General features: G+C 28.8%; 4 protein-coding genes across 4 annotated transcripts in view; 2 read left to right on the top strand and 2 right to left on the bottom strand.

The window, feature by feature from the left end:
* Window positions 1-1339: 1339 nt before the first annotated feature.
* LOC112592040 (piggyBac transposable element-derived protein 4-like) lies at window positions 1340-2299 on the bottom strand. Its single transcript, XM_025336004.1, has one exon. It carries the CDS (start codon window positions 2297-2299, stop codon window positions 1340-1342), a length of 960 nt encoding a protein of 319 aa, XP_025191789.1.
* Window positions 2300-7361: 5062 nt separating this feature from the next.
* LOC112592039 (52 kDa repressor of the inhibitor of the protein kinase-like) lies at window positions 7362-10007 on the top strand. Its single transcript, XM_025336003.1, has 5 exons — window positions 7362-7442; window positions 8192-8276; window positions 8368-8492; window positions 8840-9919; window positions 9999-10007. The coding sequence occupies exons 1-5, from the start codon at window positions 7362-7364 to the stop codon at window positions 10005-10007; spliced, it is 1380 nt and encodes a 459-aa protein (XP_025191788.1).
* A 17-nt stretch (window positions 10008-10024) lies between these two features.
* On the top strand, window positions 10025-10624 carry LOC112592041 (52 kDa repressor of the inhibitor of the protein kinase-like). The gene has a single exon (XM_025336005.1). It carries the CDS (start codon window positions 10025-10027, stop codon window positions 10622-10624), a length of 600 nt encoding a protein of 199 aa, XP_025191790.1.
* Window positions 10625-12875: 2251 nt separating this feature from the next.
* Window positions 12876-14776, bottom strand: part of LOC112592038 — a 7771-nt gene continuing 5870 nt past the window's right edge. The window contains exons 2-4 of the mRNA XM_025336002.1: window positions 14153-14481; window positions 13081-13932; window positions 12876-12879 (exon numbers count right to left, since the gene is read on the bottom strand). Of these exons, the coding sequence (XP_025191787.1) occupies window positions 12876-12879; window positions 13081-13932; window positions 14153-14481 (1185 nt within the window). The remainder of the gene's footprint in view (window positions 12880-13080; window positions 13933-14152; window positions 14482-14776) is intronic.

The raw sequence follows: 14776 nt of genomic DNA, 5'->3' as shown, positions 1-14776 counted from the left end.
TATTTTATAATTTTTTTAGAATAAGTTAAACAAATGCATAAAAACAACATTTAACAGTGTGTGTAAAATGTGTACGAAATATATATTAAACATTTTTAAAATAAAATAAATATTGAACTCCCTGATAAATACTAATAGTAATAATAATAAATAATAATAAAACAAACTTTTTTTAATAAGAATATTACATGTATATAGAAATAAAATAATTAATAGATGTTAAAAAATTTAAAATGTAATTCTTAAATTAAAATTAACTCATGTAGTCATGTGTTTGAGCTATTTGTAAACATCTGATCGTCTGCAATTATATTTGGTTGGTACACAAGTTGAGGCGATGAGATAAAAGAAGAAGATGCATTAAATGGTGAGTTATAGTTATAGTAGGTATATGGTGATTCATAAAAATGCTGCAGTGGTCGTGGTCGTAATTGTTGATGTTGAACAGAAGAGTGGGTTGGGCTATTTTTTATTTTTTGTACTACTTTGATAACTTCTGCTCTAAACATTAAAGTTTGATCATCATTAAATTGTCTTACAATAGAAAGTAACGAATCAAAAAAGTTCTCGTGTTCATCTTTTTCTTGAATGTGAATTTGACTCTTTTGTTTCGTTGCTTCTTCCAAGTACTCCATGAATTTGAAGCACAGGATTTTTTATTTCTGATTTCTTGACTTTAAGTGACTGTTTCCTATTATTTTACAATACCATATTATAAAAAAAATAGTAAAAAAATAGTTTTTTAAATTGTTCATTAAAAAAAAAGGTGGTATACCATACTTACCACCATGCATGTACCACCTTTTGTATTAGGTATAACATAATTTTTTTATTGTACGTATTTAAGCATATTACACATTTATTTTCTTTATTTTATATTATAACATAAATCAACACAATTAATATTGATTGATAAACCTTTTTATTTTTTCATATAGGTAAATAGAATAGTTATGATAACCTTTTCAATATAAACAACAAAAAATTAAAAAATTATCATAAATGAAACTTAAAATCATTTGACTTCTCGTCAAAATATAAATGAAAATATTGTCTACTAAATAAAATAAAAACAACGTGTTATAAAAATATATAAAACAAAATAAATTAAATGAAACTAATTTATTTTTGGTGAAATAACGCAAAACAGTTTCTACTTTTCCCTAAACATAGTGGTATATTGCAGGTTACACACAGCCATTCTGTTCTTTTTTGATTTTTTTTTGTGCTGCAATGTCCACATTTTCTTAACGTCCCACGGGTGGGCTGATGTACAGAACTTTAGAATCGAACTTCAGGAGAAATATGTGGTTTATGTTTGGAAATAAGACAGGAACTATTATTTTTTTTTTGGAGGTTGTAGTTGATTTGGAGCTAATAAACCATTAACTATCCGCCTTCGAAAGTCTTTCATAGAAATCTTTTCTTTAGTAAGTTCTTTAAAAAGTATGAAAGCATTAACTATAGCCATATCAAGAAAATGAAAAAATAACCTATGCCACCATTTTCTAGCTTTTCGGTTGATTCCATATGCTGCTTTTAGCTGATCAAAAACATCAACATTATTCATATTATTATTGTAACTAATAAGCACTGTTGGACAGGGGACCATAGTAGTATTTCCATCTTTGAGTTTTCTTTTTACTTGAAAAGTCTCATTGGGTGAGAGTAAGGATGATATCATATGAACAGGTTTATTATCCATCCATTTGTAAACTGCTATGTTGTGATTACTTACATAGTAATCAAAGTTTCCTCTTTTTAAGTTTTTGTCAGGTAAAAAGTTAGGGAGGTATTTTCTATTTGACCTAATTGTACCACATGCATAAATTTTTTTTTTCATTAGATTTTGAAAAAGTGGATAACTTGTAAAGTAGTTGTCAATGAATAAAATATGATTTTTTCCTTCTAAACCAATCATTAGATCATTTACTATCCTTTCACCTAATAACTTTTCCACACCACCTACAACTTTTCCAGTATAAACTTGAAACTTTGAAGTATACTTAGTTTTATCATTGAGCATCCAAATCTTGTACCCTCTTTTGATCGGTTTTTGTGGCATATATTGTTTTATAGTAGAGCGGCCTTTGAATTTTATCATTGACTCATCGATTGTAAGATTTTGAGTAAGACTTTGAGTAAGATTTTTGGATTTTAGAAAACTTTCACTTAATTTTTCAATCACAGTCCTAAGTTTGTATAATTTGTCAAAACTGGGTGATCCACGTTTTGGTTCTAATGAACTATCGTTACAATGGAGATTAGACAAAAACCACCCAAATCTATTGACCGTCATTTGCTTAGATATAAAAGGGTCATTCAAGTCTGGCCCTGTACTCCAGTAATCTCTATATGATGGTAGCCTTTTTTATCCCCATTAAAATATTTAAACCTAAAAAAGTTTTCAACTCTTGTTTAGTAGCTGGTGTGTATGGTTTTTGAGCTTGCTGGGCATATAAATTAGTTTGAAATAAAATTATATCAACAAGACTATCTGGAAACATTTCTAGAAATAGATTGTAAGGCGTTTTAGATTCCAATGAGAGTATATGAGGTGCTAAATTTGAATCTGACAAAAACACTGGATTTGTAAAGACTTCTGTATTTTTATCCCACTGTGGTTCTTCAAATATATTATATTCATCATTATGAACAAGTAAATCATTATGTGTATTAGACTGATTAGAAATAACATGAGATAAACGTTGAGAAATATTAGCATATTTTACATTTTTTTTGCATTTAGGTGTTAATTTTTTTTTCTTAGATTGACTAGGAATAGGTACTTCTTCTTCTAGATCATTATCTGAGCTACTAGGAGGTATAACTAAAGGACTATTACTTACTAATGGACTTGGTAAAAAGTCAGGATCAACATCAGAGTCATCAACAAAACTATTATTATCTGATGGTAAATCACTTATTTCAGCATCAGAATCAAACAAGCAATCAACTATATCTTCATCATTCAATTTATATGCCATAATTACACTAAATTAAAAATTTTAGTTTTGCATACAAACAAAATAACAACAATAGCAAATAACATGGATATAATACACTTTTTGCACAGTGGTATATATACTATACCACCAATGAATGACCTTTTTAACAATTGCATTTAGGACAAACAATTATATATCAACTTGGGAAGGTTCATTAGATGTTTTATAAGATGACTTAACATTTTAACAAGACAAACATGAAAATTGATAGTGGAATAATTAAATTATCATATTTTTGTAAAACAAAAATATGATAAGTGGAAATCAATGAGATTATACGACAACATTTTAAATTTAAGACGGTTCTGCCATCTACCGGTTAATTTTACAACTTATTAAACGTGATATGATGGTGGTATTAAATATATACCATCATGCAAGAGTAGGAGATTTTTTTTAAAAAGTGGTATATTATTTATACCACCATGCTTCAAAGGGTTCTTTTTTTTTTTTTTCCTTTTTTTTTTCTTTCTTTATCCTCAACATTTTTAGTGTGTTTTTTTTTTTTTGTTTGATTTGAACGTAATTCTACATATTGCGCAGGCAGTTCAACCGAAGAATCATGTATTAGTGATTCATCAGCAGTTTGTGGTTGTATATGTAAAGAGCTTGTGGTTTGTCTAGGTTGAATAGTTTTGGTAAGAAATCCCAGTTAGTCGTGGTAAACATAATTTTTTTTTTTCTTTTCTTATTCGCCCCATCCCCAGATTTAGGCTTATTTTCTTTAATTGATCGAAAGTACGCATCTTTAATGTGTTTCCACTTTTTTTCGATGTTATTTCCTGTTAAAAATATATACCAATTATAATATAGTATATAAATATAGGTATATAATAAACCTGTATTTGTATGAATATGCTCATAGAAGCTTGTTGGAAATGTTTAGAGGTTGATGGGAGGGGTTTATAAAACTTTAAACTAAAATATGCATTATTAAAATAAATTAATTAAAACCAAATAAATAATTAAATAAAAAATCGAAACTATGGATAAACTATAATAAACTATCGTAACCTATGCATGCCCAGCATGGGCAGCTGCCTCAAAAGTAAAAATTAAAAAATTACAAACTCTTCAAAATAAATTCTTAAGAATAGCCCTAAAGGCCCCTTGGTTTATGAGAAACAAGCAACTCCACAACGATACAGGCCTACCACACCTATCTACATGGATAATACAACAATTTAAAAGTTTCCATGAAAAACTCCACAAAGTAGATGGAACTCGTCACTACAAAATCGGCAAGAGATCCACAAATCTGTGACTCAAACCTCGGCTACCTCAGGACATCCTACTAGATCCCAATGAAGACACCTCAACCTCAGATACTGATCCAGGCTCATAGCTAACCAAAGTTATTTTATTTTATATTTTATAAAATAATTATAATCTGTAAATTGTAAAATAGTAATATTGTAAATATACCAGGTGTATTGAAACAATTATATTAATAAATAAAAAAAAAAAAATGTTTTGGCTATTAATAAATTATTATAATTTGGAGGGCCCTTTTGGTGACTGATTTCCTGGGCCCTTTAAAAAGGCTAGTCCTACCCTGATTCGAGTTAATGGTTCAATGACAGCTGAAAACTATATTTGTGTATTAAAAGAACGACTAAGTTGATTTGATATTTCATTAGAAGAAAATATTGTCGCAATGTAACCGATGGACCAAATGTTATGTTAAAAGTAGGAAAACTTGTTGACACTGAACACCAGTTATGTTTCGCGCATTGTATTCATTTAGCTGTTTGTGATGTACTTTATAATAAAAAAAATATTCGAGATAAATCAACTGCAAATGATATAAATGGAGATGACGATGAAGAATTTGACTTTCCGGATTTAGGTATAAATATTCTTCCGCAAAATTATATTATTCAAGATATGCAAGATTTAACCAATGAATATAATATTAATGTGGTAATTAAAAAAAATACGCAAAGTCGTAATGTTTTTAAAAGATCTCCGACAAAAAAATGACACTATACTTCAAAAATATGTTAAAGCAGAGCATGGAAAAGAAATTAAATTACTCTTGGATTGTAAAACGATATGGAATAGTCTTCTTGCTATGTTAGAACGTTTTATCCTTTTAAAAACCAGCATTCAAAAATCGCTTATAGATCTCAACCATCCAGTCAATTTAGAAGATTCTGATTATAACTTAATTACTGAGATAACAGATGCACTTGCCCCCATTAAATTGACAGTGGAAACAATTGGTCGTCGTGATTCTAATTTGTGCACTGCTGATGCTGCATTTAAATTTCTTTTCAAGGAATTATCAGAAAAAAATTCAGGACTTACTAATAAAATGAGGAAATGCTTGAGTGATCGTATAAAAAAACGACGACGTCCAGAGTTCTCTGGCGTATTGAGTTATTTACAGAACCCTCATGATGACTATGATAAAATTATATATTTGAAAGATATATTTTTAATCCCTAAAAATGATTTTATTAGAAAACAAGTAATAAAATTAATTGAAAGGATACATTATAATGAACGCCTAATAATACCTAATGAAGAACAACAACATTGTTTTGAACAAACAGAAAGTGAATCTATTACACTCACTCAATTGACATTGAAAGAAAAGTTGTAGCTTGAAATAGGAAAAAGTAAAAGAACAATCGATCATATAACACAAAAAGAAACTGATTTGATAAAAATAATCAAAAAAGAGATGAATTTATTAGAAAATGGAGGAACTCGCGGGCATTACTTAAAGCTAGCATTTAAGTACTTCATGTCTATTGCTCCTACAAGTATCGAGTCCGTACGTGCATTCTCAGCAGCAGCCTATATTGGAAACAAGCTAAGAAGCAGACTGGGAGACGGAACTTTAGACGCTCTACTATTCCTGCGTTCATATTTTCAAAATAATTAGAACCAATGTATATTTATAAACTTATTTAACTAATATAAACTTTATTAACTAATATCTATTCTTTTGTATAATAATACAAATATTTAAATGAAACAAAATTGTGCATAATTCTTTTAAATATCTTCTTATTAAATTTCGGGATAATCCCGGGATCAAGAGATTAATGGCTAAATATCCCGTAATCCCAGGATCATGAAATTGGGCTGGGATTGTAATCTTTAGTCTCATCTCACTTGCCATCAAAAACAGTTGCGACGTTCACACTATAAACATGAATGCAAGCGAAGTGAGTGCAACAAGGTAATTACTACTTTACTAAGTGCTATCTAACTAATCTATTACTAGATGTTAAAAAACAAAATGGAAATTGTCTGTTTTGCCCAAAAATACTTATTTAATAAGTATTTATAATATTTTTTTTATTATTTTATTCTTCTATTATAATGATAAGTTAATATTACTATCAATATTAATATTACTAATATTATAATATAGTGTTCGATGTATGCGTTTTACATATGTACTAATAAATGTTATTTATAGACGTCATATTACTGGAATCCCAATTCGAACCCTCTTATCTCAGTAGATATAGAATACATGACAACGTAAAATGTTTTGAAACGTTCCTAATGTTTTCTAGTAAATTAAAACTTTTCTACACTATTTTTAATTATAAATGTTATCAATATTATAATGATGACTTTCTTTAAAATTCGTAAAACAAAATCAGCAGTTTTGATAAAAAACAAGTATTTTGTCTATAGGTATCAATAACATAGGGAAATAGGCATGTTATATAAAAACGATTTTAAGCTCTATATTAATTACGTTGGAAATAGTTCATTTTGCAATAAAGTATTAACATAAATAGGTGGTTTTTAATAAAATATAAATTTAAATATGTAATATATATTATATTAAAATATTCACGCAATTTGATTTATCGTGTTTTTTTTTTTTTACTTATATTTCTATGTAAAACTCATTTTATTTGAAAATGGAAGTAGGCAGTTTTGGAAAAGAACCTCTCATATTACGAACCAGTGGCGTATCCAGGGGAGGGGCTGAGGGGGCTGCAGCCCCCCCCCCCCCGAAATTTCAGGAAATCTTAAATTATTATTAATAAAATAATATAAAATACATAATATTACATGGCATTATACGGCAATACGGCATAGAATTACGCTGTTTCCATAACCAAGCAATATCACAAAGACAAAAAATGTGTATAACTTCATGCCTATCACTTATCAGTATCGATATTATCATAATCCTAATATTATCATATTATCATTCTTAAACAACGACTATCGCGTGTAACGAGTACTAACACTACTAACGACTATCGCGTGTAACACTTGTTTTTGTAACACCTTACTTTTTTGGTTTTTTTATTTATTTAAGGTTTTGCTTTTTAATAAATAAATTTAATTAATTGTTGGCATACGGTTTTAAAAATGAGTGATAAAAAACCAAAACGTAAACAAGGTAACTTGGATAGCTTCTTCAGCAAAAAATCTAAAATGGAGTTTAAATCTGTAAGTACTCTAAGAATTAAAATTATCTCATTCACAAATCACATTATGTTTATAAATTATAATAAAACTCAAATTTATAGGGATAGCTATAAACAGTTAATTTAGCTAAGGTAAATTAAATTAGTCTGTGAAAGATTGAGATTTGAGACAAAAATTTATTTTCATAATCCATTAAAAATTGTATTATAAAACATTAAATTTTATAAAGTAATAAATATTTTTTTACTGGGTAAGTATTAAAAACGAAAATGATTCTTACATTTAACTAATCTAAAGCTTTTGCTTTAATCTGCAATGCTGCATGTTATATTAAGTTATATACTATTCTGTAGAATTGTTATGTTTATTGAACATATTGTATTGCAAATCTTATTTTAACAAATCTAAATACATTATTACATTCAACTACTATTCTAGTAGCCAGTAAGTATCTACTCAGATAATAATTTATATTATGTAAAATTAATGCAAAAACTGAAAAAAAAATATTCAAATTACAATTCTCAAATAAAAAATATTTAAATATATAATAATTTTTTTTTTTTATTATTATTACACTATTGCTTTAGCATTAACCACTATTTAAGATAGTACTTTCTTATTACTGAAACTAATATAATATTTTTTTTCTAACTAAATGCAGTTATTTTTAATTTTATGCCACAAATAAAGCTTAATTTAATTTTTATTATGGTGTACTTATGCTATTTCAATTTGCTGTAATGCTAAATTTTGCATAATTTGATTAGATTAACCACAATTATTGTGAAATAAGCAATACTGCAGCATTATCTGAAGCGATTGAACCTATTTCTTCTGCATTAGATTCTTCAAGTAATTTAAGCTTATTAGTTCTTTAAATATACTAAAAATTAGAATTAGAGTTCAACATAAAATAATTAATTGTATTTTATATTACTATTAGGTACAAGTAACATATCACCACAGAAAGATTTATCAAAACCGATAAATTCAAAATATGATATTGGTCTTTATGTAAATTATGTTGGTTCATTACCAAATGAAGAAAAGGTTTCAATTTTAAATAATGTATGGACACCTGATCCTAATTTCATTTTTCCAACGCAAAATCATGCTAAATTTAAAAGACAATTTCAAATCAAATGGCTTAATACATTTAACTGGTTAGCATATTCTAAATGTAAAGAAGGAGCCATTTGTAAGTACTGTGTTCTTTTTCTCAACCAAAATCAAGTTGGGAAAGGTTCTCATGAATCTTTAGGTGGATTAGTTACTAAACCTTATACAAATCTTAAAAAAAAGCTTTGGAAACATTTAGATGTCACTCTAGTTATAGTTATCACCGCACTGCTGTATTGAATGCCGATAATATTATTGCAATTTTAAACAATAAACAAGATAATGTTTTGGTTCAGTTAAATAATCAACTTAAAGAGGATATTTTACAAAATCGTAATATGCTCAAGCCTATCATTCAGACTATACGATTGTGCGGTAGACAACAATTTGGTTTAAGGGGGCATCAAGATTCTGGTCGTATATCAATGAAAGAACCAATTAAAAATGATGGGAATTTTCGTTGTCTTTTGAGACATCGTGCACAACATGGAGATAATACGCTAAAAAAATATTTGGAAACTTGTAGTTCCAATGCCATGTATACAAGTCCACTTATTCAAAATGAAATTATTAACATTTTTGGAGAACTTATTCAATCAGACATAATTAAAAAAATTTCAAAATCAAATTATTTTTCTGTACTTGCTGACGAAACAACAGATATTGCACAAATAGAACAATTTTCAATTTGTATTCGGTATTTTGAAGAAGAGTTGGTTGTTCTTCGAGAAGATTTTCTTACTTTTGTACCAGTTCATGATGTAACTGGTCTTGGTTTGGCAACCGTTTTACTAAATACATTGAAAGAACTTGGTTTGGATTTGGATAAATTACGTGGACAAGGTTACGATGGGGCTGCTACTATGTCAGGTAACTTTCGTGGTGTTCAGGCAATTGTGAAAAAGAGTTACCCGAAAGCTTTATACACTCACTGTGTTTCTCATTCCCTGAATCTTTGCTTATCTGATGCTGCCAAAACACAAGCTATTCGTAATTCATTTAGTATTATTTCTGATTGTTGTACTTTTTTCCATTCCTCAGCAAAGAGAACGACAATTTTAAAAAATAAAATTATAGAGATCCTACCTAACGCTCAGTCGTTCAAATTAAAGTCTTTATGCGAAACTCGGTGGGTTTTACGCCACGAGGCTGTTATGCTGTTTAAGGAATTTTTAGAACCTATTGTCGCTGCGCTTGAACAAATAGATTGTGATTCTTCAAACAGAACAACTAGCTTATTAAATACCATCTGTAATTTTAAATTTTTAGTTTCTGTCTGCGTATCATCTAAATTATTAAGTTATACTTATCATTTATCAGAATACTTGCAAACTAAAAATATTGATTTAGTAAATGCCCTTGATAGAGTGAATCAGGTAAAAATCCAACTTCAAATATTAAGAGATAATGCAACTGATGAATTTAATAAGATTTATGAAGAAGTCAATCGCTTAGGAAGTCTAATAAATGTGGAAGAAAGTATGCCACGAATATGCATTACTCAAAGAAACCGCCAAAATGTTCCTTTTCAAAGTACTAAAGAATTTTATAGGAGAACAGTTTTTATACCTCACCTAGATGATATACTTTTATCATTGAATGAACGGTTTTTATCACATCACGAAATAATAAATTCTCTACAATACATTTTGCCAAATATGATTGTAGATAAGCCATATTCAAATCTTAAAACGGCAGTTACATTTTACCAGAATGATTTAAAAGGTTATGATGACATTATAGAAGTTGAATATCAATTATGGCAGTCGAAATGGAACTCAGTTGAATCTCGGCCATCGACAGCTATCGAAGCACTTCATCAATGTGATAAACTAATGTACCCAAATATGTATGAGCTTCTTAAGATACTATCAATACTTCCTGTTTCAACAGCAACTGCAGAGAGAAGTTTTTCAACATTAAGGAGATTGAAAAATTATCTTCGAAACACAACATCTGAATCACGGCTTGTAGGATTAGCTCTATTATCAATTCATAGAGATGTAGATATTACTGATGATATGGTACTAGATAAGTTTTCGAATAGTGGAAAAGCTAGACGACTAAAATTAACAATATGATTGAAATAATAATTTATTGTTTAAAAATTTTAAATATAGTTTTTTTTATCACTTATTTTGCATTTATTATTTTTTTTGTAACTGATCAGCCCCCCCCAAAAAAAAATTCCTAGATACGCCACTGTTACGAACAAATATTTACTAAACGCTGTAGGTATAACATAATGAAATATAATATAATATAATATAATATAATATAATATAATAAATATAATAAAAATAAAAATACAACCTCACGATAATATCTGGAATATTTCTATTCCAGAATTTGTAAATGATGGTGATTGGGTAGAAAGATTTATTCAAGCAGTTCAAAGTAGACCTCCAATATATAATACTAAACTTCCAGAGCACTCAGACCGAAACTCAGTTTTGCGGCTTTGGACTGAAGTATATGAAACAATGATTCCTACGTGGCAAGAAATGATTTCAAGTCAAAAATTGTTAAAAGGTAATGAAACAGAATAAAATAACGATTAATACTTAAAACTTTGAAAATTTTATTTTATTATTATAGTTTAGTTAATATTAAATTATTAATATTATTATTATTAATATTAAACAATGATCTATTCAAACTTGAACTGTTCAAATATTTTCATACTGCCAAGAAATTGATCCTCCGGGTGTAGTGAAATATTTCATGAAAAAACTACAATGAAAATAAATATATTGTTATTTATAAAAACACCCAACATTTTATTGTTTTTTTTTTTATTTTGTTCACAGGAAAAGAACTGCAGAATAGATGGAGAAACTTAAGAACATATTTTAGAAGGGAACTAAGCAAACAAAAATATGGAAAATCTGTTCAAGCTGCTACTAAAAGGCGAAAATACGTGTTTTTTGATCAGTTATGATTCCTCCTTCCCACAATAGAAGATCGACCAACCGTCTCGGAGTGTAGCCCGAGTAATACAAATGAAGACAAAACAGGAAGTGAAGACGATTCTGAAGTTGTAAAAGAGACAAATAGATCTGTTGATTACTCCCCTATAAACACACTTCAAGCTCAAAAATCAGCAAGTCATGGCAAATCAGTAGCAAAAAAAATCCAAGTGTTGAGGAATCTCTGTTAAATATTTTAAAGAAAAAGAAGGATGAAGTTATCGATGAAGATAAATCTTTTCTTTTATTATTAATGTCAGCATTTAAGAAGTTGACGGATACTCAAAAAAATGAATGCGAAAATGTAGTTTCTTTCCACATTAAAACGTATTACTCTTTCAAGACCAGACGCTTCTTACAATATGCCTCTTGGCCACGGTACCAGTTCAAACTACGGATTTCGTGAATTAGCTGAAAATCAATTTTCACTTCAAAATCAACAGCGCAGTTTTCAAAATTTACACACAGGAAACTACTCATCTAGCTCGTCGACTCCTAACCCAGTTCAAAGTTGTAGTAGTTATGAATCCACTATGCCCCAGTTTGATTTTGACGATATGTCTACATTATAATTTTTAGCAGTCCACGAATTTAGTATTAAGTAAAAGTAATTTTTTGTTTAATATACAAATTTTTTGTTTAAAGTAAACTGAATCTATTAAAGTGAGAATTTTTTGTCATTTGTACTTATCAATACAAATTTTATTTCATTATTATTCTTAATAATTAAACATTATTTTCTTACCTTAGGGTAACTGAAAGCCTTTCTACAAGAGGGATCGCCATTCTCCACATTGTATTTTGATAAGTGATAAAAGGTTGTATAAAATTTAGAAGATTATCAAAACTTTTAACACTCATACGATAAAAATTAAAAAATTTATCCGGGTATGACCGTAATTCATTGTGAAGTTTATAAAACTATCCTTTCATTAATTGCTGTGAAATTATTGGATGTACCCAATCTTTTTTTTTTTTTTTTATTTTCTTTCTTCTTTTTAACTCGAGAGCACTTACTGCAGCTATTTCAACAAAATCCATGATGCGACCGAAGAATTGTTGTATCATGTGCACGCGCCTACTATGACACGATAGTTTAGTTGCATTTGTCAGCGCGAAAATGATACAACCAGTGGCGCAACTAGGCTAACTGGGGCCCCAGTGTCACTTTTAACGAATGGGCCCTAATTAAAATTATTTATGCTTATTATTGTGAACAAAATTTGGTCGATAAAATGATAAATTACAAAAAGGAAAAAATTAGGTAATGTGTTTAATGTTAACTTATACACTTGTAAGTTGTAATTACTATTCATTATCGATACCACATATTAAAATTAAGTTAATAAATTTATTAAAAGTTTTACCTTTAACCAAATAACAACATAAATCATAATATACTTATAAAAACAAATAAAAATTATAACTTTTAAGACTACACTAGTCATTTATAAACTATACATTTTAATATTTTATACATTTAGAATAATAGAATGAAAACTATATTGTTAGAAGTAATATATTTTCACTTAAGAAAATTTTTTTTTCTTGTTTTTAAATCGGCAAACGTAGAAATCATTTTTTCCAAATCAACTTGATTAGTTACATTTCTTTCTATATTTAAAATGGAAATATTAGAAAGTCGATCCTGTCCCATACTGTTCCTCAAATAGTTTTTAATTAATTTTAATTTCGAAAACGATCTTTCTGCCGTTGAAACTGTCACAGGCAATGAAATATAAATTATGCATGCAGTTATTACATCACAGTATGTTGTACAAAAATCATTTTTAACTATGAATAAAGCCAGATCCTTGATCGTTTGAATATTAGTGTTTAATAATCCTCTTAAACACAATAATTGTCTGGTAAAATCTGAAGAAATGTCATCATTGTATAAATAAAAAAAGTCCATTGAAGCCTTACAGATCTCATTTTCATCCATTTTAGCTAACATTGTAGGAAATAAGAAATCAAAATTCTCTGTAACTTCTTGTAGTGCTTGAAATCGTGCATTTAGTTGAAATATAACTGTATCAAACACAGGTAGAAAAATTTTAGCCCTGAAATTTTCATCTGTTATATTTAGGCGACGATCACCATCAATTTCATCAAAATATTGTGGAGCAAGTCTACTCCTCTTAACATGAAAGTTTGGAGTAATTCCACATCTGGAACATAATTCTTTACACTCCAACAGTATATTTTCATAGCTATCTCTTAGGTTTTCTATAATTGTTTTGGCTTCATTTAAGTTTTGGCATGCATTGTGCAAATTTGTATTTTGTTTCTGAAGGGATTTGGTTACACCGTGTAATGCTCTCAAAATCTTTTCCCAAAAACATAAAATTAGAACAAACTCCATAGATTCTAGTTTTTTTTTCAAAGACAAACTAGTAGCTTTTTCATCTTTTTTAGAACTAGTTAATGATATATTAGTTAATGCTTTTAAAATATCTATAAACCTTAACTTTAATGCATTTATAGACTCATGTCGTGATTCCCATCGGGTTGGGCACACCTTTTTTAAGACTTTCAGTTTAATTTTTCTACTTTCGTCATTCCCAAATGCTAAGTTAGCCCACCTAGGAGCACTGGCACTAAAAAAATTGAAAACTGCTTCAACAATTTAAAAAAAACGATACAACTTTTTGAGAGCTTTTAGCTGCATCTGATACGACTAAGTTCAAGTTATGGGCACAACAGTGAATATATGATGCTGTAGGAACTTTGTCTTTTATTCTTTTTTGGACTCCGGAGTATACACCACTCATGACAGAAGCCCCATCATACCCCTGTCCTCTGCATTTATTTATGTCAATATCGAGCTTCACTAATATATTTGTGATTAATTCTTCATAATCTTGTGCTCCGTGTTTTTCAATAACAAAAAATCCCAAAAACGATTCCTTTATGTTTATACTTGATTCATTATGATTTATTACCACGTACCTTATAACTATACTGACCTGAACAAGTTTGGTAATGTTACGTACCGTGTTATTTTACACATATATATTATACGGAGAGGTGATGTGTATACCGATGGAATAACATATTCAAACAGTGTAGTATCGAACGGCTATGGCGATCACCTGCACATCGTGATATTTAATATAATGAATAAAGGCTCGATTACACTGAGCGATTTTACACGCTAGTCGCCGGCGAATTAACTCGCTGCGACCAAAGTCGCTCAATGTAATCGGTTTAGTCGCTTATTCGCTGCGTGTTGAATACTCGCTGCTCGCCCGCGATTAAAGT

Source organism: Melanaphis sacchari, unplaced genomic scaffold (genome assembly GCF_002803265.2).
Source record: "Melanaphis sacchari strain LSU unplaced genomic scaffold, SCAv2.0 Contig153_pilon_pilon, whole genome shotgun sequence".
Classification (NCBI taxonomy): Eukaryota; Metazoa; Arthropoda; class Insecta; order Hemiptera; family Aphididae; genus Melanaphis; species Melanaphis sacchari.
The sequence above is the reverse complement of the archived record's forward strand: the minus strand, read 5'-3'. Positions and strand labels throughout refer to the sequence as shown.

Coding starts and splice junctions, on each gene's coding strand:
- LOC112592041 (XM_025336005.1), top strand. CDS start 10,025: ATGCCACGAATATGCATTACTCAAAGAAACCGCCAAAATGTTCCTTTT.
- LOC112592040 (XM_025336004.1), bottom strand. CDS start 2,299: ATGACGGTCAATAGATTTGGGTGGTTTTTGTCTAATCTCCATTGTAAC.
- LOC112592039 (XM_025336003.1), top strand. CDS start 7,362: ATGAGTGATAAAAAACCAAAACGTAAACAAGGTAACTTGGATAGCTTC. Junction 7,443..8,191: donor CTAAAATGGAGTTTAAATCT/GTAAGTACTCTA, acceptor TAATTTGATTAG/ATTAACCACAATTATTGTGA. Junction 8,277..8,367: donor TTCTGCATTAGATTCTTCAA/GTAATTTAAGCT, acceptor TATTACTATTAG/GTACAAGTAACATATCACCA.